General features: G+C 45.7%; 1 protein-coding gene across 29 annotated transcripts in view; it reads left to right on the forward strand.

Moving 5' to 3' along the window:
* Positions 1 to 26,723, forward strand: part of LOC126456902 (proline-rich protein 2-like) — a 494,957-nt gene that overhangs the window by 424,426 nt on the left and 43,808 nt on the right. For 6 of the 29 annotated variants that reach the window (XM_050092786.1, XM_050092789.1, XM_050092814.1 and 3 more), the window contains one exon: positions 2,865 to 3,300. The exons of 16 other annotated variants lie outside the window; for them this stretch is intronic. In XM_050092786.1, coding sequence (XP_049948743.1) covers positions 2,865 to 3,143 — 279 coding nt within the window. In that variant the 3' untranslated portion in view covers positions 3,144 to 3,300. Of the gene's footprint in view, positions 1 to 2,864; positions 3,301 to 24,833; positions 24,973 to 26,723 lie in introns of those variants that run through there. 7 more of the 29 variants (XM_050092780.1, XM_050092806.1, XM_050092804.1 and 4 more) reach the window with 3 other exon arrangements.

A 26,723-nucleotide genomic window follows, 5' to 3' on the forward strand; every position in this document is an offset into this window, starting at 1 on the left:
ACATGATCACACTGACAGAACCACAGGCACATAGACACAGGCAACAGAGCATGTACAATGTCGGCACTAGTACAGTGTATATCCACCTTTCGCAGCAATGCAGGCTGCTATTCTCCCATGGAGACGATCGTAGAGATGCTGGATGTAGTCCTGTGGAACGGCTTGCCATGCCATTTCCACCTGGCGCCTCAGTTGGACCAGCGTTCGTGCTGGACGTGCAGACCGCGTGAGACGACGCTTCATCCAGTCCCAAACATGCTCAATGGGGGACAGATCCGGAGATCTTGCTGGCCAGGGCAGTTGACTTACACCTTCTAGAGCACGTTGGGTGGCACGGGATACATGCGGACGTGCATTGTCCTGTTGGAACAGCAAGTTCCCTTGCCGGTCTAGGAATGGTAGAACGATGGGTTCGATGACGGTTTGGATGTACCGTGCGCTATTCAGTGTCCCCTCGAAGATCACCAGTGGTGTACGGCCAGTGTAGGAGATCGCTCCCCAGACCATGATGCCGGATGTTAGCCCTGTGTGCCTCGGTCGTATGCAGTCCTGATTGTGGCGCTCACCTGCACGGCGCCAAACACGCATACGACCATCATTGGCACCAAGGGAGAAGCGACTCTCATCGCTGAAGACGACACGTCTCCATTCGTCCCTCCATTCACGCCTGTCGCGACACCACTGGAGGCGGGCTGCACGATGTTGGGGCGTGAGAGGAAGATGGCCTAACGGTGTGCGGGACCGTAGCCCAGCTTCATGGAGACGGTTGCGAATGGTCCTCGCCGATACCCCAGGAGCAACAGTGTCCCTAATTTGCTGGGAAGTGGCGGTGCGGTCCCCTACGGCACTGCGTAGGATCCTACGGTCTTGGCGTGCATCCGTGCGTCGCTGCGGTCCGGTCCCAGGTCGACGGGCACGTGCACCTTCCGCCGACCACTGGCGACAACATCGATGTACTGTGGAGACCTCACGCCCCACGTGTTGAGCAATTCGGCGGTACGTCCACCCGGCCTCCCGCATGCCCACTATATGCTCTCGCTCAAAGTCCGTCAACTGCACATACGGTTCACGTCCACGCTGTCGCGGCATGCTACCAGTGTTAAAGACTGCGATGGAGCTCCGTATGCCACGGCAAACTGGCTGACACTGACGGCGGCGGTGCACAAATGCTGCGCAGCTAGCGCCATTCGACGGCCAACACCGCGGTTCCTGGTGTGTCCGCTGTGCCGTGCGTGTGATCATTGCTTGTACAGCCCTCTCGCAGTGTCCGGAGCAAGTATGGTGGGTCTGACACACCGGTGTCAATGTGTTCTTTTTTCCATTTCCAGGAGTGTATTTCTCTAGTTCTGAAAGTACAACATCAGTAATCCCTTTACAAGAGCCTATTTTCAAGTGATATTATTCAATCCTTCTTCTTAACTCATGTTGTGGTAATAATCAAAGTAGTACAACTCTGACGAGACACAGGTAATTATGAGAATTCAACAAACATAGCGATTAATCACGAATATAAAAATTAGAATAATCATGAATCAAAACCCTAAAATATTGCTATCGAGTAACTGAACAACATAGCACATGTTACGCAAGAGCATTATTTAGTATACTAGAAGCTCGTTACCAGGAGTAGTTCGCTTGCTTATTTATACCACTCTGATAGTAGACAGCAAGGGAAATCAAATCTTATATACTGACGGGGAAAACCGCAACACCAAAATATAAATAATGTCTTGTAATGAAATTTCAGCAATAGATTTTCCGAGGTAACATATTTAAATCATTAACATTGCAATATCACACGTTAACATAAATGCGAGATAAGGTATTGGAAATATCAAATCTTGGTACATCATTAACCGATGTAACGGTCACATTATTGAATGCAAGCACGGAAACAGGAATGCATTGTGTTGTACAAATGACGGATGTCAGTTTCTGGAATGCGGTTGCACGGCTGTTGCACTTGGTCGGTCAATGCTGTTTGTGGAAGACGCTAGAGTTGTCAACCGATGATATCCCAAGGCACATGTGGACACTGTAGAGCGTAGTGGGTTACAACAGCAATATGTGGACCCGCGTTATCCTTTTGGTAAAGGCTGTTTATGGATGGGAGCACTGCAGGTCGAATCACCAAACTGATGTGCATACTTCCAGTCAGGGTGCGGGGGATGAGCACGAGACTGCTGGTGCTGCCATACAGTGTGGCACTCCACACCAGACCATAAATCCAGTCGTAGGTCCCGTGTGTCTAGCACGCCACTAGGTAGGTTGCAGACACTCGGATGGTCTCCAAAACACAGCCATCACTGGCACTGAGGCGGAGCCAGCTTTCATTAGAGATCACAACAAACTTTTGCCTCGCCCCCTTGCGGGCTCTCGCTTCACGACACTGACGTCGCAAATGGCGGTGGTTTAGGACCAGTCGAGTGGACGCTACAGAGCATCTACAGTAGACCCGTTCTTCAATAAACCAATTTATAACAGTTGTTTTTATCATTGTGGTGGCAACTTCTACTCAGATTGCTGCTGCAGATGCAGTACGATGTGCCTGAGCTAGACACCGAGCACGATGGTCTTCCCTCGCGGTAGTACCACACTGTTCTTTGGGACGCAATCTCCATGCTACTGTATATTCTCGCGTCCATCGCTGCCAGAAATCATGTGCAGTGTCCACATTCCTGCCAAGTCTTTCTGCAATGTCACGTAAGCAACATCCAGCTTCTCGAAGCCCTTTTATACGACCTTGTTCAAACTCAGTGACGTGTTCCTGGCGAAACACAAATAATGGCATGGTACTAACTCAAATTGACATCTATGCATACATTTCTTTATGATGTACTTTACAATATGACATTCTACTACAGGTATCAGCATGCCGCAGCCAAGAGACTCCACCTGGCCCTCCTGGGCCAACTGAAGGGCCACAACCAACTGGCCCACCAGGGCCACCAACCGGAGGTCCTGATCCAACTGGTCAACCAACCGGAGGTCCTGAACCAACTGGACCACCAGGTCCACCAACTGGAGGTCCTGAACCAACTGGAGAGCCCCAACCAACTGGAGGGCCACAACCAACTGGTGAACCTCAGCCTACTGGAGGTCCTCAACCTACTGGACCACCAGGGCCGCCTGACCTTTTTTAGCCTGGTGTTTTCTAGTGATGCAAGATTAGCACACCTGGAAACGTTAAAGGATTTCAGCTTTTACTTTTATAGTTGACTTTAACTGTGTTAATTGATGGAAGTGTTCTGATGTGTAATAAAAATCAATTCTGATTAAACCAGCAATGAAAAGGCTCCATTAACGTTTTATTTACTGTGTTCTGCAAAAGCAACCAGTTCTCCAAAAATATGGTAACAATATGTAAAAATTATTACAGGAGTTACTACCGGTTCATACCTCATGAAATTCTTTACCACATGATTTGCAGGTCCAGAAGACGCCGTACGTTGCTGAAGGAGTCCGTGTTACCGACTACGTGCACTTCACGAATTGATATGAGCAAATACGTCTTCAGGAAACGCTCTTGCCATCTATAAAAAGCCCTGTTCACAGTGTACTGATATATAACCTTTGAACGATATTCAGGATTTGATGTTCTGTAATACAACTTGTGACCTGAGATGATTTCTTTGAAATCTATTTTCTCCTCCTTCAGTTACATACTTTTTCCCCTTTTCTATGTATGAGAATTGGTACACATGTATAATTAGTTCGATAGTGAAATATTTTTCAAAGTCTAAATAAGAACTATGTGATTGCTGATGAAACTTCAGTAAGAAATTCTTCAACCATGACGTTTCAAATTATTCGAGGTTGGTTTTTCCAAAAATTTCCGAACTAGCCTTTCGTGATTTATATGAGAATATACTACAGCCCATTTATGTGTAGGGGCAAGATATTAGCACTACATAAACTTAACGCGTTTCCTCATATTTAAAGGCTCATTTTTTCTCGCATAGCATACTTTTAAGTGACATGGAAGTGTCCATGTTAAGCACAAGCAGTACATTATTATACTGCACTCTTTCAGGAGACGCAAACCCTGCTATACGAGCCATGTTAAATTAATGGACATTTTATATTGTGCTGCATGGCCTGTAATGATAATGATGTATAGAGAGATGATGAGTTTGTTTGAGGCATGTTCTCAAAAGAAATTCAACGCAATGGTAATTATTCTTCAGATAATCCTTTTTTAATCTCCTTTTTATAACTAGACCAATTCAAACAATGATAAAATGCGTCACTGACAGGCAGGACAAATACCAGAAATTGTATTTCATTATCGCTAGTAATTAACTTGAGAGTGTACCTTATATAGCGAAAGAGAATATTTGTCGGAAACGATGTTTGAATTTTTAACAACAGTTCATGAATGCTTTGCCTGTCTTGCTCGTGAAAGTATTTCTTTTTCCTCGTATCACTCCTCTTTCTCTCATTGTTTGTGAATGACATATTACTGATTACGTGATTTCGATGGAACATGCGCTTAATTACTCCTACTAAATATTATCATGGGCATTGTAAAGTAAATTTCCAGAATCTGCTCTGACTTATTACTAAACAAGTGTCTCCAAAGGATGACACGGAATCAGAATTAGAGAGTGAAGAACGTGATTTTTACCAGATTTCTGATCCTCATATACTTCAAACTTTTTTTGCAGAGAACGTCGTAGCTGATGTGACCTTATACCTCATTAGTGCTAGGAGCGTTGTCCGCATTATAACAAAAAAACTGTTATTGGTTTGTTACTGATTACGTCCACGAACGCTTGATCTTCATACAGAAGCTAATTTCAGGCATATAATAAGTGCAGTGTACTAACGATACAATACAAAGTCAACAACAAAGATATTATCTTATTCTTGAGGCTCGCCATTTCAAACTGAAACATTTGACTGCTTTCCCACGTTCGCCAACTGTAGGAAGATGTAAGACAGATGATTTGTTATATATTTCCAGCTAATATTTTACGAGAAGCTTGTGTATATATACTTGTTAGAAAATAAATTGAAAATACCGTACTTGGAATTAAGCTAAACAAAAACTAAGTATATTATTTTGAGATGAAAGTCTCTACTATTTCAGTTCACAAGAAGCACAAAAATTACATTTTCATTACTACCTAGGTCCAGGAAACGTTAATGACGGCGACTTCGAAGATATTAGGGAAATTGTGGGATAATAATATAACCAGGAAAATGTCATTCGTTTATAGCACACATATAGGGAGTAGCTGGTACAACACAAACCAGCATATCAACGCATACAAATTTATACACAGCCAAAATTGTACAACATTGTGCTTTGGGATATGTACTCGGAGTACCTAGTCAGTAGTAATCTACAATAATACAATCAAATCTTGTGTATCAGATATTTCGCACAAAATCCGACCACACACTGAAAAGTCCGCAACTTTTATCAGGTTCAAGAAAAGAGAAACGAGATAGCTCGGACTGTCAGGAAATAATTGATCGTGGCGCATCACTGAGAAAATGTTTACGGATTTTGAATTAGGTCATTACGTTTGGACAAATTAAAAAAAATGCATCATTCATCTCAGCAGCAGTGAACGTGCATCTCATGACAGACGTGATCTTTCGTTACGGAGGAAAAGGAAGGATGAGACACCGGGAAAAGCTCCGTCGACGAAGCAAAAGTTTTGCCAGTTTTTTCACAAGAATCAGATGTCAACTAAACATTTTCGTTGTTATATACTCTCAGCAGACAGTCCATGGAAAGCAAATGTACGTTGGTAGTATTGTAGATTTAATAAACATCTACATCTGCATCTACGTGACTACTCTGTAATTCACTCTTAAGTGCGTTGTAAAGGATTTCTCGAAGCACCTTCAGAATATTTCCCTACCGTTCCACTGTTTAACACCATGTGGGGAAAAAGAATACACACGTCTTTCTGTACGAGCCCAGATTTCTGTGATTCTATCATGATGATCATTGCTCCCTAAGTATGATGGCGATAATAAAAAAGGTTTCACACTCAGAGGAGAAAAGAGCTCACTGCAACGAAAAACCCTTTGTCTTAATGACCACCAAACTCTTTTATCATATCCGTGACAGTCTTTCTCCTGTCTTCCGATAGTAGAAAGCTGCCCTTCTTTGAGCTTATCTGTCTGGTAAGTATCCCATACAGAACAAAAATAGTCCAGCAGTGGACGAACAAGCACATTGATGGCCGTCTCTTCAGTAGAACTGTTACAGGTTTTCTGTCAATAAAACGTAGTATTTGGTTTGCCTAAATAAATGGCTCTGCTAATGCATAACGACAACGGATGCACTGTATCCTCATCTTTTTTTTCTTTCTTTATTGTGATTTTAAACACACTATACAAAGCAGCACAATACGCCGCTCTTCAGCCTTGAGTTTGACAACAAGTAGTACATAAAGGTGGCACAGAGAAGACAGTCAAAACGGTGGGCAAAAAATGTAGACACTAAAAATCGAAAAAACATGGAGCCGTTCACGCTGGACGGGAAGCAGCACTAACACTAGGCGACACGGTGCACAGAACATGGATGATGGCGACGGCATGTGAACGGTGGTGGCGTGACGGCGAACAACACTACACACAAACGAAGGCACACACACGAAACACTGACGGCGACGATCTCCGGCGCGCGAATGTTTACTGAGCGTGTACGAGTCCGGGGACCTGCCAAGAGTGGTGGAGGAGGAGGAGGAGGAGGCGGAGGAGGGGAATGGGAGAGGGGAGAGCAGAGATGTCATGGGCAGAGGAGTGACGGGGAGGGAGGAAGGGGGAGGGGAAGCCTGGGGGAAGAGGGGAGGAGGAAGGGTGGAAAGGAAAGAGAAGGGAAGGGAAGGGTGAGGGAGGGAGGGTGCCTAAAGGAAAGGACACAGGAAGTGGGGGTAAAGATCAAAGTTGATAGGAGGGGTAGATGGAGGGGAGGAGGACATCATCAGGGAGGGGGAGCTGGCAGAAGCCACCTGGGGAGAGGGTAAGGAGGGTGCAGAGATGGAGACCGGGTGGGGCGTGGGAATACAGGCGCGGCAGCGGGCGGGATGGGAGAGGATCGGGGAGACTAGCGGGTGAGGAGGATCAAGTTTACGGGAGGTGTACAGGATCCGTATCCTTTCAAGGAAAAGGAGGAGGTGGGGGAAGGGGATGAGATCGTACAGGATCCGCGTGTGGGCGGGGAGACGGATGCAATAGGTGAGGCAGAGAGCGTGGCGTTCAAGGATTTGGAGGGATTTGTAAAAGGTTGGGGGGGCGGAGATCCAAGCCGGATGGGCATAACAAAGGATAGGGCGGATGAGGGACTTATAGGTGTGGAGGATGCTGGAGGGGTCCAGACCCATCGTACGGCCGGAGAGGAGCTTGAGGAGACTGAGTCGGGAGCGTGCCTTGGCTTGGATTGTCCGGAGGTGGGGAGTCCAGGAGAGGCGACGGTCGAGGGTGACGCCAAAGTACTTCAGGGTGGGAGTGAGGGCGATAGGACGGCCATAGATGGTGGGATAGAAATCGAGGAGGCGGAAGGAAGGGGTGGTTTTGCCTACAATGATTGCCTGGGTTTTGGAGGGATTGACCTTGTGCTACCACTGGTTGCACCAAGCGGTGAACCGGTCAAGATGGGATTGGAGAAGGTGTTGGGAGCGCTGCAGGGTGGGGGCAAGGGCAAGGAAGGCGGCGGCATCGACAAACTGGAGAAGGTGGACGGGGGACGACGGCGGCGGCATGTCCGCCGTGTATAAAAGGTACAGTAGGGGGGAGAGGATGGAGCCTTGGGGCACACCAGCGGAGGGGAAAAAGGTGTAGGAATCTGTGTTATGGATGGTGACATAGGAAGGACGGCGGGAGAGAAAGGAGCCGATCAGACGGACATCGTTAAATGGAAGGCGAAGGTTTGGAGCTTGAAGAGGAGACTGGAAAGCATACGCAGTCATAAGCATGTTCGAGGTCCAGGGAGAGGAAGATTGCGGAGCGATGGGAATTAAGCTAGTCGGAAAGGAGATGAGTGAGGTGAAGGAGAAGGTCGTCGGAAGAGAAGGACGGCCGAAAGCCACACTGGGTAATGGGAAGGAGGCGGTGCTGGCGGAGATGCTGGTGGATGCGTCGGGTGAGGATAGATTCCAGGACCTTGCTGAAGACCGAGGTAAGGCTGATGGGATGCTAGGAGGGGACGGCGGACGGCGGTTTGCCAGGTTTAAGGAACATGAGGATACAGGAGGTTTTCCACAGGTCGGGGTAGTAACCAGTGGACTGGACTACATTGTAGAGCCTGGCCAGGGTGGAGAGGAAAGAGATAGAAGCTTCACAAAGGTGACGGTAGGTGACACGATCGTGACCAGGAGCGGTGTTGCGAATTGTGCAGAGTGTAGCAATGAGATCCCGTGTAGTGATGGGGGGATTGAGTTCCGTGTGTGCAATGTTGTCCAAGTACTGGAAACCAGGAGCGAGGGGAGGGACAGGGGTGTCAGTTTGATCGCGGATATCCGGGAAGAGGGAGTAATCGAACTGGGGATCAATGGGGATGGAAAACACATCGGACAGGTAGGAGGCAAAGTGATTGGCCTTACTAAGGGCGTCAGGGAAGGGGCGATCGTCATGGAGGATAGTAGGGGGAGGGCTTAGTTCCGGTAAGGCGACGGAAGGCTGACCAGAACTTGGACGAGTTGATAGGTAGGGTAGCATTTAAACGGGTGCATGTCTGTCGCCAGTCCCAGCATTTTTTAGCCGCGAGCAAATTACAAATGTGTCGCTGGAGTTGCCAGTGGCGTCGTAGGGTGTCCGGGTCACGCGCGCGGAGGAAGGCACGGTAGAGACGGCGGGATTCACGGAGGAGGAGGACAGCCTGTGGTGGTAAGGTAGGACGGTGGGGGTGGATGGCGACAGTAGGGACGTGGGCCTCCACGGCCTCAGACAAGGTCTGCTGGAGAAAGGAGGCGGCATGGGTGACATCATCTGGGTGGTGGTAGGTGAAAGGGTGGCTATCGACCTGGGTGGGGAAGGTATCCTGGTAGGCATTCCAGTTGGCATGGGAATAGTCATGGACGTACTTAGGGGGAGGGTCATTACGAGGGTCGGGGCGGGGGCGACGACCATCTGAAACGGTGAGGAGGACAGGGAGATGGTCGCTACCAATAGGCTCCAGGACATCCACTGTAATGCGACCATGGAGGTTGGGGTAGGAGAGAATAACATCGGGAGTGGAGTTGGATTTGGGACGGGTGTGTTGGGGGATGGGGATGAGGTCACCTTGAAGGGAGGAGAGGAACCGATGCCACTGCTGTAACTGGGCAGCGGAACGACTATGGATGTTGAGGTCGGCGGCGATCACGTAGGAGGAGAAGGTACGGTCGATGTGGGAGAGGAAGTCGAAGGGAATAGGAGCGTTGGGGCGGACATAGATGGTGGCGCAGGTGACGGTAAGGCCGGGGAAGAAGAGACTAAGGATCAAGTGTTCGGTGGGGTCGGGAAGGAGAGGTTGGAGCCGAACAGGGATCTGGTGGTGGTGCCCAATGGCAACTCCGTCACGCGCAATCAGGAGGGGATTATCGGAGCGGTGGAGGAGGTAGGGCGAAGTGTGGACGGTGTGGTGGGGTTGCAGGAAGGTTTCATTGAGGAGGAAGGCATCCACACGGTGGGTGGCAAGGGTGTGCAGGAAGAGGTTCTTGTTGGCGGGAAGGGAGTGGATGTTGTTGAAAAGGATACGGTGCTGTCGCGACATGATAGGGATTTAAACGAGGGTGTCAAGATGTGAGAAGGTGAAATGGGGCTGGTTGTTGGAGTAGGTGGCGTTCATTTTGAGTTGGAAAACGGAACGGGCGGCGAGGGAGATCTGTTGGAGGGTTTGCGGGCGCTGAAAAGGATGAACGTTCTGAAGGACGATGGTGAGGAATCTGATGATGTCCTCAGCGGTAGGGGGTGGGCGAAGGGAGTTGCTGGGAGGGGTGGGGGCGTCCAGAGGGCGGACAGGAACGGTGAGTTCGGGAGTGGTAGGAGGGGTCGGGCCTTACACTTCTGGGAGTAGGTGGGATGAGGGAGATTACAGGTATCACAGGAGGGGGGGGGGGGGGGACTGGAGATTGGGGCACTGCCATAAAAAGTGGGCTTGCCTACACTGCGGGGAGATGGGTGCCTCTCGGCACTCAGATGTTGGGTGAGCGTTATACCACATGCACCTTTGGCAGCGGAGGGATTGAGGAGGGGAATGGGAGGGGTGGACTTTGTAACATTGGTTAAAAAGGAGGGCACTCTCCTTCAGGAGATGGCCGATGGAGGGGGTGTGCTCAGAAAAAATCCGCATGAGGTAGGTGGGGCCGGCAGCGTTGTGGATGCGACGAACCGCACGCACCTCCAGATGGGGATGGGCCTGAAGCTCCGCCAACACCTCCTCCTCCGTGGTCGCTGGACTGCGCTGAGTGATCAAGGCAGTGAGGGTCGGCGGGCGACACAGGGGTTGGGGTTGGCGGGAGGGAGGTGGGGAAGGAGCAGGGGTGAGGGAGGCATGAGGGCCAAAGTGGGTGACAGGGATGCGAGAAAGGTCTATGTGGAGGGTAGGTCTGGGGGAGGAGATGAGCACCGAATCACGGTGAGGAGTGAGGAGGGAGATGGGGGCACCAGGACAATTCTGGCGAAGGAAGAGGGCGAGGTTCCGGGCATCAAGGAGGGAGGGATCAGGACGGGAGAGGAGGTAGCGGTAGGAGGAGGGGGTAGAGGAGGAGGAGGAGGGGGCAGGGACGTGTGGGGAGACATCCATGGCATCATGGGTGGGGGAAGGGGGACGAGGTGGAGCCTTTTTGGGAGCAGAGGAGGCAGGGGTGCCACTGGGGCGCTTGACGGCGGCGGAGGAGGTGTGGGGGATGGGAACAACTGGAATGTGGCGTGGAGTGGCAGGTACCGGGGCTGGAGGCGACGGTGATGACGATGACGAGGACGATGAAGGTGAAGGGAGAGTGGAGCGTGGGCCGTAGCCCGCCGGGCGACCACCCTGGCGGGGGCCGCAGAAACGGAAGGAGCAGAGGGAGGAAGTGGAGGGAAGGGATCAGAGGAGGCGCAGGAGGGAGGAGCCAGGGACAGGGCGACAAATAGGGAGAGAGATGAGAGAGTGAGTAGTGGTGGGATGGACTGAGGGGGGAGTGAAGCGGCACACCACGTGATAGTGGTGGCAGCAGTGGAGGGGGAGGTGTATATAATGGCAGTGGTGGTGGCTGTAGAAGAGGTGGTGGGGGTTGACATTATGATAAGGGGGAAAAAACACAGTACTAGACAAAGTAGCAAACGAGAGACGGGTAGGGCGACGAGAGATACACAGGAGAAAGGGACGGAGAATGACGAAGGAGACTGGGGCCTAAGCCCCACTCTGCTGCCGCTGGGGGGGGGGCGACCCGGCTGGCTGGCTGGCTGGTGGGGACGCCTCTGCTGCTGCTGCTGCTGGCGGATGGAGGGGGCAGCTAGGACCACTGGCGGCCGCTGGCTGCGACCATAGGTGGCCACCGGAAGCTGGCTGTTGGCTGCTGGCTGCTGGCTGCTGGCTGGGGCCGGCGAAGGCGAAGACGGCTGCGTGGTGCTGGCGGGGACGCTGCTGGCTGCTGGCGTAGATTGCTGCTGGCTGCGGGCGGGGACCGCTGCTGGCGAGGACCGCTGCTGGCTGCTGGCTGCTGGCGGGGACCGCTGCGGGCGAGGACCGCTGCTGGCTGCCGGTGGGGACCGCTGCTGGCAGGGACCGCTGCTGGCTGCTGGCTGCTGGCTGCTGGCTGCTGCACGCCGACGGGCTGGCTGGCTGGCTGGCTGGCTGGAATCTGCAACACCTATCGCTTCGATTGGTACCAGAATAGCACAATCGAAGGGCGGTTTTCAACTGAAGTACCGCCGGAGATGCGTGTATCCTCATCGCCCTGACACGCCTTATATACCCTTAACTGCTAGTGCTGCCACCCGCCAACTGTGCGTGGTTACTGTTGTGTACATAGTTCTGCGTAGTCAGCGCGTACACAACTTTCCCACTAGAACGAGTCCCGCTAAGCACAACAGTGCAGGCGCAGCGCTCGTCCGCCTCCGCTCTACGAGATGGCGCTGCCGTAAAGACGGACCAAATTCTGCTTTTGCCGATCCGCGTATAAATATGTAACGCAGCCGATGAGTTTGCTGCTAACGTAGAACCTTTTCTCCTCGCGGATCACACTCGCGCAGTGATACCTAAACGCTCGAGGTATTATATCGAGCGTACAGACCTCCAGGCCTCCGATCGGTCCTGCATTAATCTGCATTTGTCTGTACGAGTCTGTAGTCAAGTTTCAGTCTGCGCCTAATAAAATTATCATATTCCTGTACATAGCCATGAAGAAAAATGTATAGACACTTTGTCAGACATCCGAACTGCCTCTGAGGTGTCTTCCTACACCTAGACCGATCGTTATCTTTGCCTTTCCTAAACCCAAAATGATCGTCATCTAACAGATCCTCCTTTCCTTTTCTATTATTTTGTATATTATTCCTGTCAGCAGCTTTGATGCATGAGTTGTGCGATAATTCTCCCACTTGTAGACTCTTGCTTAACAGTGATATTCCGACTCCATTCTTAATGTTGCCGTCTTTGCTTTTAATTTCTCTGAAGATCGTTTCGGCCTCTCTGTTTGCTGAGTGAGTTCTTCTGACAATCATTTGTTTGTCAGTTTCTTCACATTTATCCTTAGCTTCCATGCACTTCCTATTCATTTTATCCCGAAGTGACACGTATTTCAGTATCCCAGAATTACCCTGCATATATTTTTGTACTTCCTTCTTTCGTCGATCAAATGAACTATTTCTGTATTGGCCATAGCTTCTTCGCAGTTACCTTCCTTGAACGTAACTTTATCTTTCCACCTTCTGTGTATGGCGTCTACAACTGTCCTTAGCTCTATAACTGAACAGACTACTGAGCTACGCATTGATTTTTCCTGGATAGTTTGTTAAACGTCAGCCTGCTCTTCAACATTACTAAATTGTGATCTGGATCTTTATCTGCTCCTTGTTACGACTTACAGTCTAATATTCGATTTCGAAATGTTCCCTTGGCCATGATCTGGTTGGCGTCTTCCTATAAATACCAGTCCTGTCTAAATATATCAATATTCTTGTGATTCTTGAAGAACGTATTTGCAATTCCTAGCCGAAATGTATTGCAGAACTCAATCAGTCATTCTCCTATCTCATTCAGTTAGCAAACCCATATTCTCCCGTAACGTTTTCTTCTGCTCCTTGCCCTTTAACCGCATTCCAATCCTCAATGACTATTAGATTTCCATCTCCCTTTAGGTACTGAATGACGCGTTCAATTTTCTCATACAGGTTTTTCCTAAAGCCAAACCGAACGTCATATAACATATCCTTATTTTCTTTTCCATTCTTTGATACATTGTTACTGTCAGCATTTTGGATAAATATCCTGTCTAATTGCTTGTGCCTTATTTCTCCCAATTGTAGCCTCTTGCTTGACAGTGGTATTCCCATAACATTCTTAATGTAACCGCTTTTGCTTTTAATTCCCCTGAAGATCGTTTTAGCCTCTCTGTTTTTTGAGTAGTTTCTTTCGACAATCATTTCTTTTTCGATTTCTTCATATTTATCCTTAGCTTCCCTGCACTTCTATTTATTTCATCTGTAAGTCACTTGTATTGTAGTAACCCCGAATTTCCCAGAAAAGTTTTGATCTTCCTTCTTTCGTCGATCACTTGAACTATGTATTGTGTTAGCCATGGTGTATTCCCAGTTCACTTCTTTGTACCTACCTTTTTCTTTCCAGCTTCTGTGAATGCCCTCTACAACTGTCATTACCTCTATAACTGAACTGACTACTAAGCTGTGCATTGATTCTTCCTGGCTACTCAGTTAAACTTAAGCCTACTGTTCATCATTACTAAATTGTGGTCATTATCTGTGTCTGCTCTTTGGTGTGCCTTACAGTCCAGTATTTTATTTCAAAATCTTCGCCTGACCATGCTCTGACTGTGGTATTCCCATACCTTCCAGTCTTTTCCAAGCATACATCCTCCTCTTGTGATCCGGAAAATTTTTTTTTTGTTATTGCTAGCCGAATTTTATTGCAAAAGTAAATTAGTCTTTTCTTTCTCTCATTCAAATATCAAGTCCACATTCTCCCGTAACGTTTTATTCTGCTCCTTCCCTTTCAACCGCGTCCCAATCCTCTATGACTGTTGCACTTTCATCTCCCTTTACGTATTGAATTATCCATTCGGTATTCTCATACAGTTTTCCTATGTCTATGTATACCTGAGCATTGTTGTCGGTGTTGAGTTGATGTCGATTTTGAGGAGAACAACTGTATCACTGAACTGTTCACAGTAACTCACTCTTTGCCTATCCTCCTATTCACAACGAATGCTACTACGGGTGTATCATTTTCTGTTGCAGTTGATTTTACGCTATACTCGTCTGACCAGAAATCCTAGCCTGCTCTCCAGTTCACATCACTAAACACCACTGTATCTAGAAAGATTCTTAGAATGTCAGCCATCTTTATTGCATCAAAGTGTTTGAGGCCTGGGAAATAAAATTAATGAATTATCTGCGTAGATGAATTAGAGTCTTCAAACCCAGCTGACATAATCTGCCTCTCTGAACATCATGCGACCACTGGTATAGAACTTTTAAGTGTTACAGGGTTTAGCTTGGCATCTCACTTTTGTAGATCAGAAATGGAGAAAGGAGGAGTTGCCACATTCATCAGGAACTGTCATAAATTTAACAACATAGACATTCATAAATTTTGCCTAGAACAGCATATGGAAGCATGTGCAACAGAAGTAGAATTTCACAAAAAAATTCTTCATAATATTAAGTGTATATCGAGCACCTACAGGTAACTTTAATCTACTCGTAAACCACCTTGAAGCTGTACTGGCCCATTTAACAGCCATAAACAAAGAAAAAGTGGTTGCTGGTGATTTCAATGTAGATTTCCTTAGAGACTCTCCCAATAGGAACTTATTTGAGTTAGTAACACTATCATTCAACTTAATTCCTACTGCAAAGTTCCCCTCTAGGGTAGCCAATTGTTGACAAACAGACATTGATAATATCTTTATAGAAAAGTCCAATGAACAAAATTATATTACAAAACCAATAGTCAATGACCTCTCAGGCCATGACATGCAGTTCGTTCTATTAAATGTTAATACTGAACAGGATATAAAACCTGTTAAATCTGAGCTCAAGAGGGTAATCAATAAGCCGAAAATTGATTATTTTTGGACACTCCTCAGAGACATTCACTGGACTGATGTTCACAGTGCTCATGGCATGAATGAAAAATGTAACACTTTTGCTAATAAAATGCTTACCTTATTCCAACACTGTTTTCCCCCAAAACTTACCAAGGTTAGAGCAAAGTCTACAAAGAAGCCATGGATTGCTCCAGGAATAGGGGTATTTTGTAAAACAAAAAGAAAACTTTATCTGTCAGTCCCAAACAGTTCCGATGATGATGCTATAGCACATTACAAGAAATACTGCAAAATATTAAAGACTGTAAAATGGACATCAAAGCAAATATATTACAAGGAGAAGATAGTCATATCAAATAACAAAATAAAGACAATATGGGATATAGTGAAGTAGGAGACTGGTAGAACCAGACATGAAGAGGCACAAATAGCATTAAGAGTAAATGATACATTGGTGCCAGATGTGTATAGTGTTGCAGAACTTTTTAACGAACACTTTATAACTGTTACTGAAACGTTGGGGTTGTCAGGTTCAGTAGAAGCTGCTATGGAATACCTCAGGCCAGACATTTCAAGTAACTTCCACGATATGAATTTGACCCTCACTACCCCAGCAGAAATATTGTCCATCAAAAAATCTTTAAAATCAAAAACATCTAGTGGATATGATGAAATATCAACAAAGTTAATTAAAGAATGTGATTCTGTGATAAGTAACATATTAATCTATCTGTGTAACCAGTCGTTTATCAGTGGAATATTTCCTGAATGGTTGAAATATGCTGAAGTCAAGCCACTGTTTAAAAAGGGAGATGAAGAAACAGCATCAAATTTCCATCCAGTTTCACTGTTGCCAGCATTCTCAAAAATTTTAGGAAAAGTTATGTACAATCGGCTTTATAACTATCTTATCTCAAATAGCATACTGTCAAAGTCACAGTTTGGATTTCTAAAGGGTTCTGATATTGATTAGGCTATCCACACGTACAGTGACAATGTGCTTAATTCATTAGACAAAAAATTTCAAGCAACTGGTATATATAGTGATCTGTCAAAGGCATTTGACTGTGTAAATCACAATATACTTTTAAATAAATTAGAATATTATAGTGTAACAGGAAATGCTGCGAAATGGTTCAAATCTTGTATCTCTGGCAGGAAACGAAGGGTGTTATTAGGAAAGAGACATGTATCAAGCTATCAGGCATCATCCAACTGGGAACTAATTACATGTGGGGTCCCACATGGTTCGATTTTGGGGACCTCACTTTTTCTTGTGTATATCAATGACCTTTCATCAGTAACATTACCAGATGCCAAGTTCGTTTGCTTTGCTGATGATACAAAAATTGCAATAAAGAGCAAAACAAGTGCATTCTTAGAAAGATCAGCTAATAAAATATTTGTGGACATTAATCACTGGTTCCTAGCCAAATCTTTGTCACTAAACTTTGAAAAAAAAATACACTACATGCAGTTCAGAACTTGTAAGGAATGTCTCACGAGTATATGCCTAACATACGATGACAAGCAGATAGAAAAAGTGGACAGTGTTAAATTCTTGGGATTACAGCTTGATAATCAATTAAACTGGGAGGAGCACACCACAGAACTGCTGAAGCGTCTTAACGAATCTCTATTTGCGATGCGAATTGTGTCAGACATAGGGGATATAAAAATGAAAAAGCTGGCATACTATGCTTATTTTCATTCCATAATGTCATATGGGATTATTTTTTCGGAATTATTCATCAAGCCAGGCTAAGGTTTTCCGGGCACAGAGACGTGCAGTAAGAGTTATATGTGATGTGAACTCAAGAACATTCTGCAGAAGCCTGTTTAGGGAACTAGGGATACTAACTACTCCCTCCCCATATATTTATTCCTTAATGAAATTTGTCATTAAAAAATATATCACTTTTTCAAAGCAACAGCTCAATTCATGGAATAAATACTAGAAATAAGAATAATCTTCACAAGGATTTAAAGTCTACATCTACATCTACATTTATACTCCGCAAGCCACCCAACGGTGTGTGGCGGACGGCACTTTACGTGCCACGGTCATTACCTCCCTTTTCTGTTGCAGTCGCGTACGGTTCGCGGGAAGAACGACTGTCTGAAAGCCTCCGTACGTGCTCGAATCTCTCTAATTTTACATTCGTGATCTCCTCGGGAGGTATAAGTAGGGGGAAGCAATATATTCAATACCTCATCCAGAAACGCATCCCCTCGAAACCTGGCGAGCAAGCTACACCGCGATGCAGAGCGCCTCTCTTGCAGAGTCTGCCACTTGAGTTTCCTAAACATCTCTGTAACGCTATCACGGTTACCAAATAACCCTGTGACGAAACGCTCCGCTCTTCTTTAGATCTTCTCTGTCTCCTCCGTCAACCCGATCTGGTACGGATCCCACACTGATGAGCAATACTCAAGTATAGGTCGAACGAGTGTTTTGTAAGCCACCTCCTTTGTTGATGGACTACAATTTCTAAGGACTCTCCCAATGAATCTCAACCTGGCACCCGCCTTACCAACAATTAATTTTATATGATCATTCGACTTCAAATCGTTCCGCACGCATACTCCCAGATATTTTACAGAAGTAACTGCTACCAGTGTTTGTTCCGCTATCATATAATCATACAATAAATGATCCTTCTTTCTATGTATTCACAATACATTACATTTGTCTATGTTAAGGGTCAGTTGCCACTCCCTGCACCAAGTGCCTATCCGCTGCAGATCTTCCTGCATTTCGCTACAATTTTCTAATGCTGCAACTTCTCTGTATACTACAGCATCATCCGCGAAAAGCCGAATGGAACTTCCGACACTATCTACTAGGTCATTTATATATATTGTGAAAAGCAATGGTCCCATAACACTCCCCTGTGGCACGCTAGAGGTTACTTTAACGTCTGTAGACGTCTCCCCATTGATAACGACATGCTGTGTTCTGTTTACTAAAAACTCTTCAATCCAGCCACACAGCTGGTCTGATATTCCGTAGGTTATTACTTTTTTTATCAGGCGACAGTGCGGGACTGTATCGAACGCCCTCCGGAAGTCAAGGAAAATAGCATCTACCTGGGAGCCTGTATCTAATATTTTATGGGTCTCATGAACAAATAAAGCGAGTTGGGTCTCACACGATCGCTGTTTCCGGAATCCATGTTGATTCCTACAGAGTAGACTCTGGGTTTCCAAAAACGACATGATACGCGAGCAAAAAACATGTTCTAAAATTCTACAACAGATCGACGTCAGAGATATAGGTCTATAGTTTTGCGCATCTGCTCGACGACCCTTCTTGAAGACTGGGACTACCTGTGCTCTTTTCCAATCATTTGGAACCTTCCGTTCCTCCAGATACTTGCGGTACACGGCTGTTAGAAGGGGGGCAAGTTCTTTCGCGTACTCTGTGTAGAATCGAATTGGTATCCCGTCAGTTTCAGTGGATTTTCCTCTGTTGAGTGATTCCAATTGCTTTTCTATTCCTTGGACACTTATTTCGATGTCAGCCATTCGTTCGTTTGTGCGAGGATTTAGAGAAGGAACTGCAGTGCGGTCTTCCTCTGTGAAACAGCTTTGTAAAAAGGTGTTTACTACTTCAGCTTTACGCGTGTCATCCTCTGTTTCAATGCCATCATCATCCCAGAGTGCCTGGATATGCTGTTCCGAGCCACTTACTGATTTAACGTAAGACCGGGACTTCCTAGGATTTTCTGTCAAGTCGGTACATAGAATTTTACTTTCGAATTCACTGAACGCTTCACGCATAGCCCTCCTTACACTAATTTTGACATCGTTTAGCTTCTGTTTGTCTGAGAGGTTTTGGCTGCGTTTACACTTGGAGTGAAGCTCTCTTTGCTTTCGCAGTAGTTTCCTAACTTTATTGTTGAACCACGGTGGGTTTTTCCCGTCCATCAGAGTTTTACTTGGCACGTACCTGTCTAAAACGCATTTTACGATTGCCTTGAACTTTTTCCATAAACACTCAACATTGTCAGTGTCGGAACAGAAATTTTCGTTTTGATCTGTTAGGTAGTCTGAAATCTGCCTTCTATTACTCTTGCTAAACAGATAAACCTTCCTCCCTTTTTTTATATTCCTATTAACTTCCATATTCAGGGATGCTGCAACGGCCTTGTGATCACTGATTCCCTGCTCTGCGCTTACAGAGTGGAAAAGTTCGGATTTGTTTGTTATCAGTAGGTCCAAGATGTTATCTCCACGAGTCGGTTCTGTGTTTAATTGCTCGAGGTAATTTTCGGATAGTGCGCTCAGTATAATATCACTCGATGCTCTGTCCCTACAACCCGTCCTAAGCATTTGAGTGTCCCAGTCTATATCTGGTAAATTGAAATCTCCACCTAGGACTATAACATGCTGAGAAAATTTATGTAAAATGTATTCCAAATTTTCTCTCAGTCGTTCTGCCACTAGTGCTGCTGAGTCGGGAGGTCGGTAAAAGGAGCCAACTATTAACCTAGCTCGATTGTTGACTGTAACCTCCACCCATAATAATTCACAGGAACTATCCACTTCTACTTCACTACAGGATAAACTACTACTAACAGCGACAAACACGCCACCGCCAGTTGCATGCAATCTATCCTTTCTAAATACCGTCTGTGTCTTTGTAAAAATTTCGGCAGAATTTATCTCTGGCTTCAGCCAGCTTTCTGTACCGATAACGATTTCAGCTTCGGTGCTTTCTATCAGCGCTTGAAGTTCCGGTACTTTACCAATGCAGATTCGACAGTTTACAATTACAATACCGATTGCTGCTTGGTCCCCGCATGTCCTGACTTTGCCCCGCACCCTTTGAGGCTGCTACCCTTTCTGCACTTGCCCGAGGCCATTTAACCTAAAAAACCGCCCAGTCCACGCCACACAACCCCTGCTACCCGTGTAGCCGCTTGCTGCGTGTAGTGGACTCCTGACCTATCCAGGGGAACCCGAAGCCACATCACCCTATGACCCAAGTCGAGGAATCTGCAGCCCACACGGTCACAGAACCGTCTCAGCCTCTGATTCAGACCCTCCACTCGGCTCTCTACCAAAGGTCCTCAGTCAGTCCTGTCGACGATGCTGCAGATGGTGAGCTCTGCTTTCATCCCGCTAGCGAGACTGGCAGTCTTCACCAAATCAGATAGCCGCCGGAAGCCAGAGAGGATTTCCTCCGATCCATAGCGACACACATCATTGGTGCCGACATGAGCGACCACCTGCAGATGGGTGCACCCTGTACCCTTCATGGCATCCGGAAGGACCCTTTCCACATCTGGAATGACTCCCCCCGGTATGCACACGGAGTGCATTATTCAGGAACACACATTTTCAATAACTTGCCAGCAGCCATAAATAGCTTAACAACCAACGAAATTCAGTTTAAGAGAAGACTAAACGATTTATTGGTAGCCAACACCTTCTTCTCCATTGATAAATTTCTCAGTAAAACCAACTAATATAACGTCTGCACAATTTCAGTGCAGTAATGTGTTCATTGTCAATATGTGTGTGTGTGTGTGTGTGTGTGTGTGTGTGTGTGTGTGTGTGTAAGTACAATCTAACTTCTGCACCATTACTGTGCAGTAATGTGTTCATTGCACTATAGTAGTTGTATTACACGTTTATGACCCTATAAATAAATAAAAAAACCTTTTTTATTTCAAATTCAGTGCATTAGTATTTGTAAAATGACTCTTTTATATAGTGTTCATAAAAAAATGACGATCATTCCACTTGGGACCGGTGGAATGGTACATTAGCTTATTTGTTTTAGTTGTAAATGTCTGTCATGTATTGTTAATTTTCTGACATGTTCTACAACCTGTAGGACCTCCTTACCATGGATCATTTGGAATGAAAGTAAATCTAATCTAATCTAATCTTAGCATTTCCATTTTCAGATTGTCTAGCTTCCCTGCCACGTTGAGACTCCTTAAATTCTACAACCCGGCTCTTAGAACGTTAACCTCTGATTAGTCATTCAGTCTTTTTGTCATGGTTACCTCCCTTTGGCAGTCTTCTCCTGGAGATCGAAATCGGGGACTGTTGTGAAATCTTTTGCCTACAGAAAGATTATCAGGACACTTGTTCAGTTATAGGTATCATGTACTGTGGATACACATTGTGTGTCTTTAATGTAGTGGTTTACACTGCCTTCTACATGCTCATGCCGATGATAATTGACTATTCGTCCGCCTTTTTAGCTCAGTTTCGTACCCCATGGGGCGAGAGATTGCTCTGGATCTCTGTCCACTCGTCCGCCCACTTTGACAATGACGTTGAGGCAGCCAGGGTGACTTCTTATGCCAGAAGTGTGCGGTTGCCATTGATGATGATTTTTATTTAAAATTTAAGCAGTGTCGATGTTCGCACCTGGGACCCAGGACGTTTTGATTAATAGCCAAAAGCACTACACTTTCTTTTCTCTCAGTTTTCTTGTTACAGGTGGTAGCTCGTCCTCCCTGTTTCCTTGATTACAAAGGAAGTTACGAGGATGAAGTATCTATTTGCCACAGCCACTTTGACCCCTAAAGAAAAGATGACATCTACGCTAACTTTAGACATGCCCCCCTAACTACGCATATTCCAGTAACTCTACCTAAACATAACAAACGAGGAAAGGGGAGGGGCGAGAGGTTTTCATATGTTTGTAAGTGAGAGGAAAGTATTTTGTATTCTAGTGATTACGTTGCGTTTTAGTGCTTCTTTATGTTTGTAACGGAGAAGAATTTTTCTTTCTTTGAGTAAACTCGCTGTGTAAACCATTGCACATAGTGAGCCTTCGCCTGCCAGTGGTACGCATAATTTTGGAACAAAGATATCATTTGAGGCGTAGGTCTGTCAAGAATGGCAAGTGTGAAGGAAGTCAGAATTCGCTGGACCAGCTACTGGTGATGATCTTCACCCTGCAAAGCGGAGAGTCGGCCAGATGAACTTGGTCGAGACAGGAACGATTGTTAACCGTTGACGGTGACATACCACACAGAGCGTGTAATAGGGTGAAGACAAAGGGCGTTCGTAGCCCACCATATACGACGCCACCTATAAATTGGCTGCCTCTATTCTATCACACTGGGGAGCAGTCTTAGATCAAGGGTTCCCATGTAACTTGTACCAGGAAAGGGGTAAGATTCACAGAATATGCGATAAGGATGAATGTGGGTAGTATGACGAAAAGAGTGTGGGTATGACAAGCCGAGAGGAATGCAGCAGCTATGTTATTAAACACAGGATGTATTGGCCGAAATTTTGGATGAAGTTGGGAAACTGAGGAGGCAAGTACGCATACATATTGCAAAGCACCAGAGATCAATGACACGTAAGGCCAGGAAAACGGAAGGGAGGCACCTGTGAAGCGGACAAAATGATACTGACGATCTGGAAAGAAGGGCGAAAGAGAAGGATGAAGGGGTTCTATGGGCAGGAGTAGAAAACGCAATTCACAACGGGGTTACCTGTGGTGCCAAAAGACCGAAACGAAAGGGAAAGAAGAACATTTCTCATGCTTTAATGTGCGAAGAGAGCTTAACTGCCCCATTTACCTTGCACCAGGAAAGGAATTTCAAGGAGTCATAGTTTTGGAATACAGTTTGATAATTATATATCGAGATGTCACGATATTTTAAAGCCAGTTCAGCACAAAAATATGCAGAGGAATCTCTCTTCTGAGGGTAAGGATGGAAAGAATGATTCCGAGCTAACGTCACAACGAATGTGTTAGTGACAGACCAAGCTTGAAATGCATAAACTTGGAGCAGAAATCGTCGTGTAACCCCTCCGCCACAGGCTGTGCATTATGGACAGGTTATCGATGGGGTTAAAAGATGCAGTCGACATCCCCGAATTGATCTTCAACAGTGGGAAGCAAGAAGGCGTTTAAAACATCAATGTAGGCCTGCTTTGTGATAGTGCCACGCAAAACAACAAGTGGTGCAAACCTCCTCCATGAAAAGCACGACCACACCATAACAACACCGCCTCCGAATTTTACTGTTGGCACTACATACACTGGCAGACGACGTTCACCGGGCATTCGCCATACCCACAGTCTGCCATCGGATCGCCACATTGTGTACCGTGATTCGTCACTGCACACAACGTTGTTCGACTCTTCAATCGTCCAATGTTTACGCTCCTTACACTAAGCGAGGCGTCATATGGCAATTACCGGCATGATGTGTGGCTTATGAGCAGGCGCCCGGCATTGAAAATCAAGCTTTCTCACGTCCCGCCTAACTGTCATAGTACTTGCAGTGGATCCTGATGGAGTTTGGAATTCCTCTGTGATAGTCTGAATAGATGTCTGCCTATTACACAATACGACCCTCTTCAACTGTCGCTGGTCAGTGTTGGTCAACAGATGAGGTCGGCCTGTACGCTTTTGTGCTGTATGTATCCGTTCACGTTTCCACTTCACTATCACATCGGATACAGTGGATATGGGGATGTTTAGGAGTTTTTAAATCTCGCCCACAGTCGTATGACACAAGTGACACGAACTCACCTGACTATGTTCGAAGTTCGTGAGTTCCACAGAGAGGCCCATTCTGCAGTGTCACGTCTAATGACTACTGAGGTCGCTGATATGGAGTAGCCGGCAATAGGTGGAACCACAATGCACATAATATGAAAATCGTATATTTTGAGGGTGTCCGGATACTTACGATCAAATAGTGTACATCACCCGCATTTTTCTCAGAATTTCGAACATCCTGCACCATTTTATAGTGTCGAACGCTTTTTTCAGATCAACACATTCTGTGAGCGTTTCTTAATTTTCTATCAGTCTTCTTGCCATAGAAAGTCGTGGGACTAGGGTCTCTCGTCTGGTAGACCGTTCGGCACTTTCGGAGTCCGTGAATTCCGCGGAGTGGTCCATTCTGCTCTCTCACGATGTCTAATGACTACTGAGGTTGCTGATATGGAGTACATGGCAGTAGGTGGCAGCAAAATGAGCCTGATATGGAAAACGAATATTTTGGGGGTGTCCGGATACTTTTGATCACGTAGTGTAACTATATGTGGCAGGCCACACTCTCCTAAATGAGGACCCAGTCCTGAACAACTACGGAAATGTGTTTGTTTTAAGAGTTTCAGGATGCCAACCTTACAAATATCATTCCTGATTTACTTCAAATATAAGATTCTACAAGGCAGCTACAGGTATATTTGTCATTTAAATCGTCAATACCACGGTACAAGGCCATACACGTGCTTCATGAAATTACGTATGTAACATAACATTGCACGCCACCCTCAGTAACGCATGACCACTTTCTTTTTCGATGTGACGGATAATCTCCAAAGTAACACACTGGACTTAGTTTGAGCTCTGAGAATCAGCAGGTAGATGAAGGAGTGTGCGGCTTAAGACGACTACTCTCTTGTTGAGTCAAGACACAAAAAGTTTCATGTACGAGTACCCCCGACATAACATATTGGTTAATTTTTTTCTTTGAGGCAGACATCATGGAACAAGCGGGTGTCGATGAAAAACTGAGCGACAATAAGATATTCAGTTGGTCGCAGCTGTGCTCTGTGACCTTCTGATACAACCGGATCCTCCACTGTCGCATTTGGACTGCAGTCTCTGCTCGGTCCCTTTGTTAAAGAGTCACGGAATTACTAGTACTCCACATCACGCAGTGGCGAGCCTTATAAAAGCTCTGCAGCACGGGCTCACCTCAGCACTTCCATCACCATGAGGGCGACAGTGGCAGCTCTTCTCCTGTGTCTTGTGGTGAGTAGTAAGGACTGAGACTTTATCGAAATTTGTGCTCTACGTATCTTTATTGGTACTTACTTTTAAACCCACTTAAAACACTGAATGCTCCAAATGTACCACAATTTACTGCCTGTAACATGCTAATCTCGAATCTAAGGGTCGGAAAGTGTTTACAACTTCGTCGATTCTGTAGGCGACTTCATATTAGTTCCACACGTACAAATAAAAAGAGTTGTGAGATTGTATCAAATTCATCAACTTCGTGTGAATCGTTTATGAACTATACACGCATAATATCAGTAAATAATCTACATCCTCCTTCTTACTGGATCAATATTTGCGAGAGTAACAGCTGAAATCCGCGTCTGAGGATCCACACGTTATTACTGGCAGAGTTCAAAAATCGTAAAACATCAGTCCAAAAAGTTTCGAGAATATATTAGTACAAAGTACAGAAAAAATAATATGGCGGTTTTAATGCTTAAGGTATCCTACGTACCCCTCCCCCCTTCCCCACTTGATTAGAAGGCACAGAACGTTCACACACCCACGAGTAACTGTCAACGAGATATTTCTTTGACATGTTGTTCAACTGGTGTGTCCTATTGGTTTGAAAGTCGGTTATGTCGTCAAAGCGTTAACACTTCACGTGAATTTCTGCACTTAGTCATTCTGCAGTGACTTCTATTTCATAACACGAAATCTCATCACCCTTGATGATTTGTTCGAGGAAAGAATTGTCCACGTGTTTCATTTCAAGGTGGTCACGCCATGTGCCCAGGCATCGTTGCCTTCGTTCAGGAGTCAAGACGAATGGGACAAACCTTTTACACAGTTTCCTTCTCTTCAAGACATTCTGAAGAATGCCTTAAAACTTAGAGATGTTGCTCCATTGCGATTTCTGACACAACCGTGATTACTCCGTACGGTCGCACGTCGACTGTGTACTTGACACCGCCTACTTACCTGCTTAAACTGACTCGTTGAACGTATGTCTGTGTTTTCTAGTTGTTCAGGTTGTCACTGTAGTTGCTGGACTGATTCGCTTGTACACCAGAAATAAAATCAGTCTCGGAATTTTCTGGATGGACGGTGAATGTAGAAAAATGCCATCAGATTTTCTTCTTCTTGTCGAGCTGGTACTCCATTTCTAATCCTTCTAATGATCTTGCATCTGCATACCTACATTTTTTATGAATGATTACAGGATATTTGTTATCATCTGTGTCAATCCTTGTTCTTCACTCATGTTGTGGTAAAAATTAAAGTAGTACAACTCTCATGACACACAGTTAAATATGAGAAGTAAACAAACATAGCGATTAATCACGAAGATAAGAATTGAATTCATCATGAATCAAAACCCTAAAATATTTCTATAGAGTAATAGAACAACAGTATTATTTAGTGTACTAGAAGCTCGTTACCGGGAGTAGTTGGCTTGCTTATTTATTCCATTCTGATGGTAGACAGAAAGGGAAATCAAATCTTATATACTGACAGCGAAAACCGCAACACCAAAAAATCATTAATGCCGAGTAATGAAATTTCGGGAATAGATTTGCCGAGGTAACATATTTAAATCATTAACATTGCAAGGACACAGGTCAACGTAAGTGCGAGATAAGCCACTGCAAATTTGAAATACTGGTACATTAATAATCGGTGTAGCCTCCAGAATGTTGAATGAAAGCATTCAAATGTGAATGCGATCTGTTGTACAGGTGCCGGCTGTTAGTTTGCGGTAATGGGTTCCACGCCTGTTG

Source organism: Schistocerca serialis, chromosome 2 (assembly GCF_023864345.2).
Source record: "Schistocerca serialis cubense isolate TAMUIC-IGC-003099 chromosome 2, iqSchSeri2.2, whole genome shotgun sequence".
NCBI lineage: Eukaryota > Metazoa > Arthropoda > Insecta > Orthoptera > Acrididae > Schistocerca > Schistocerca serialis.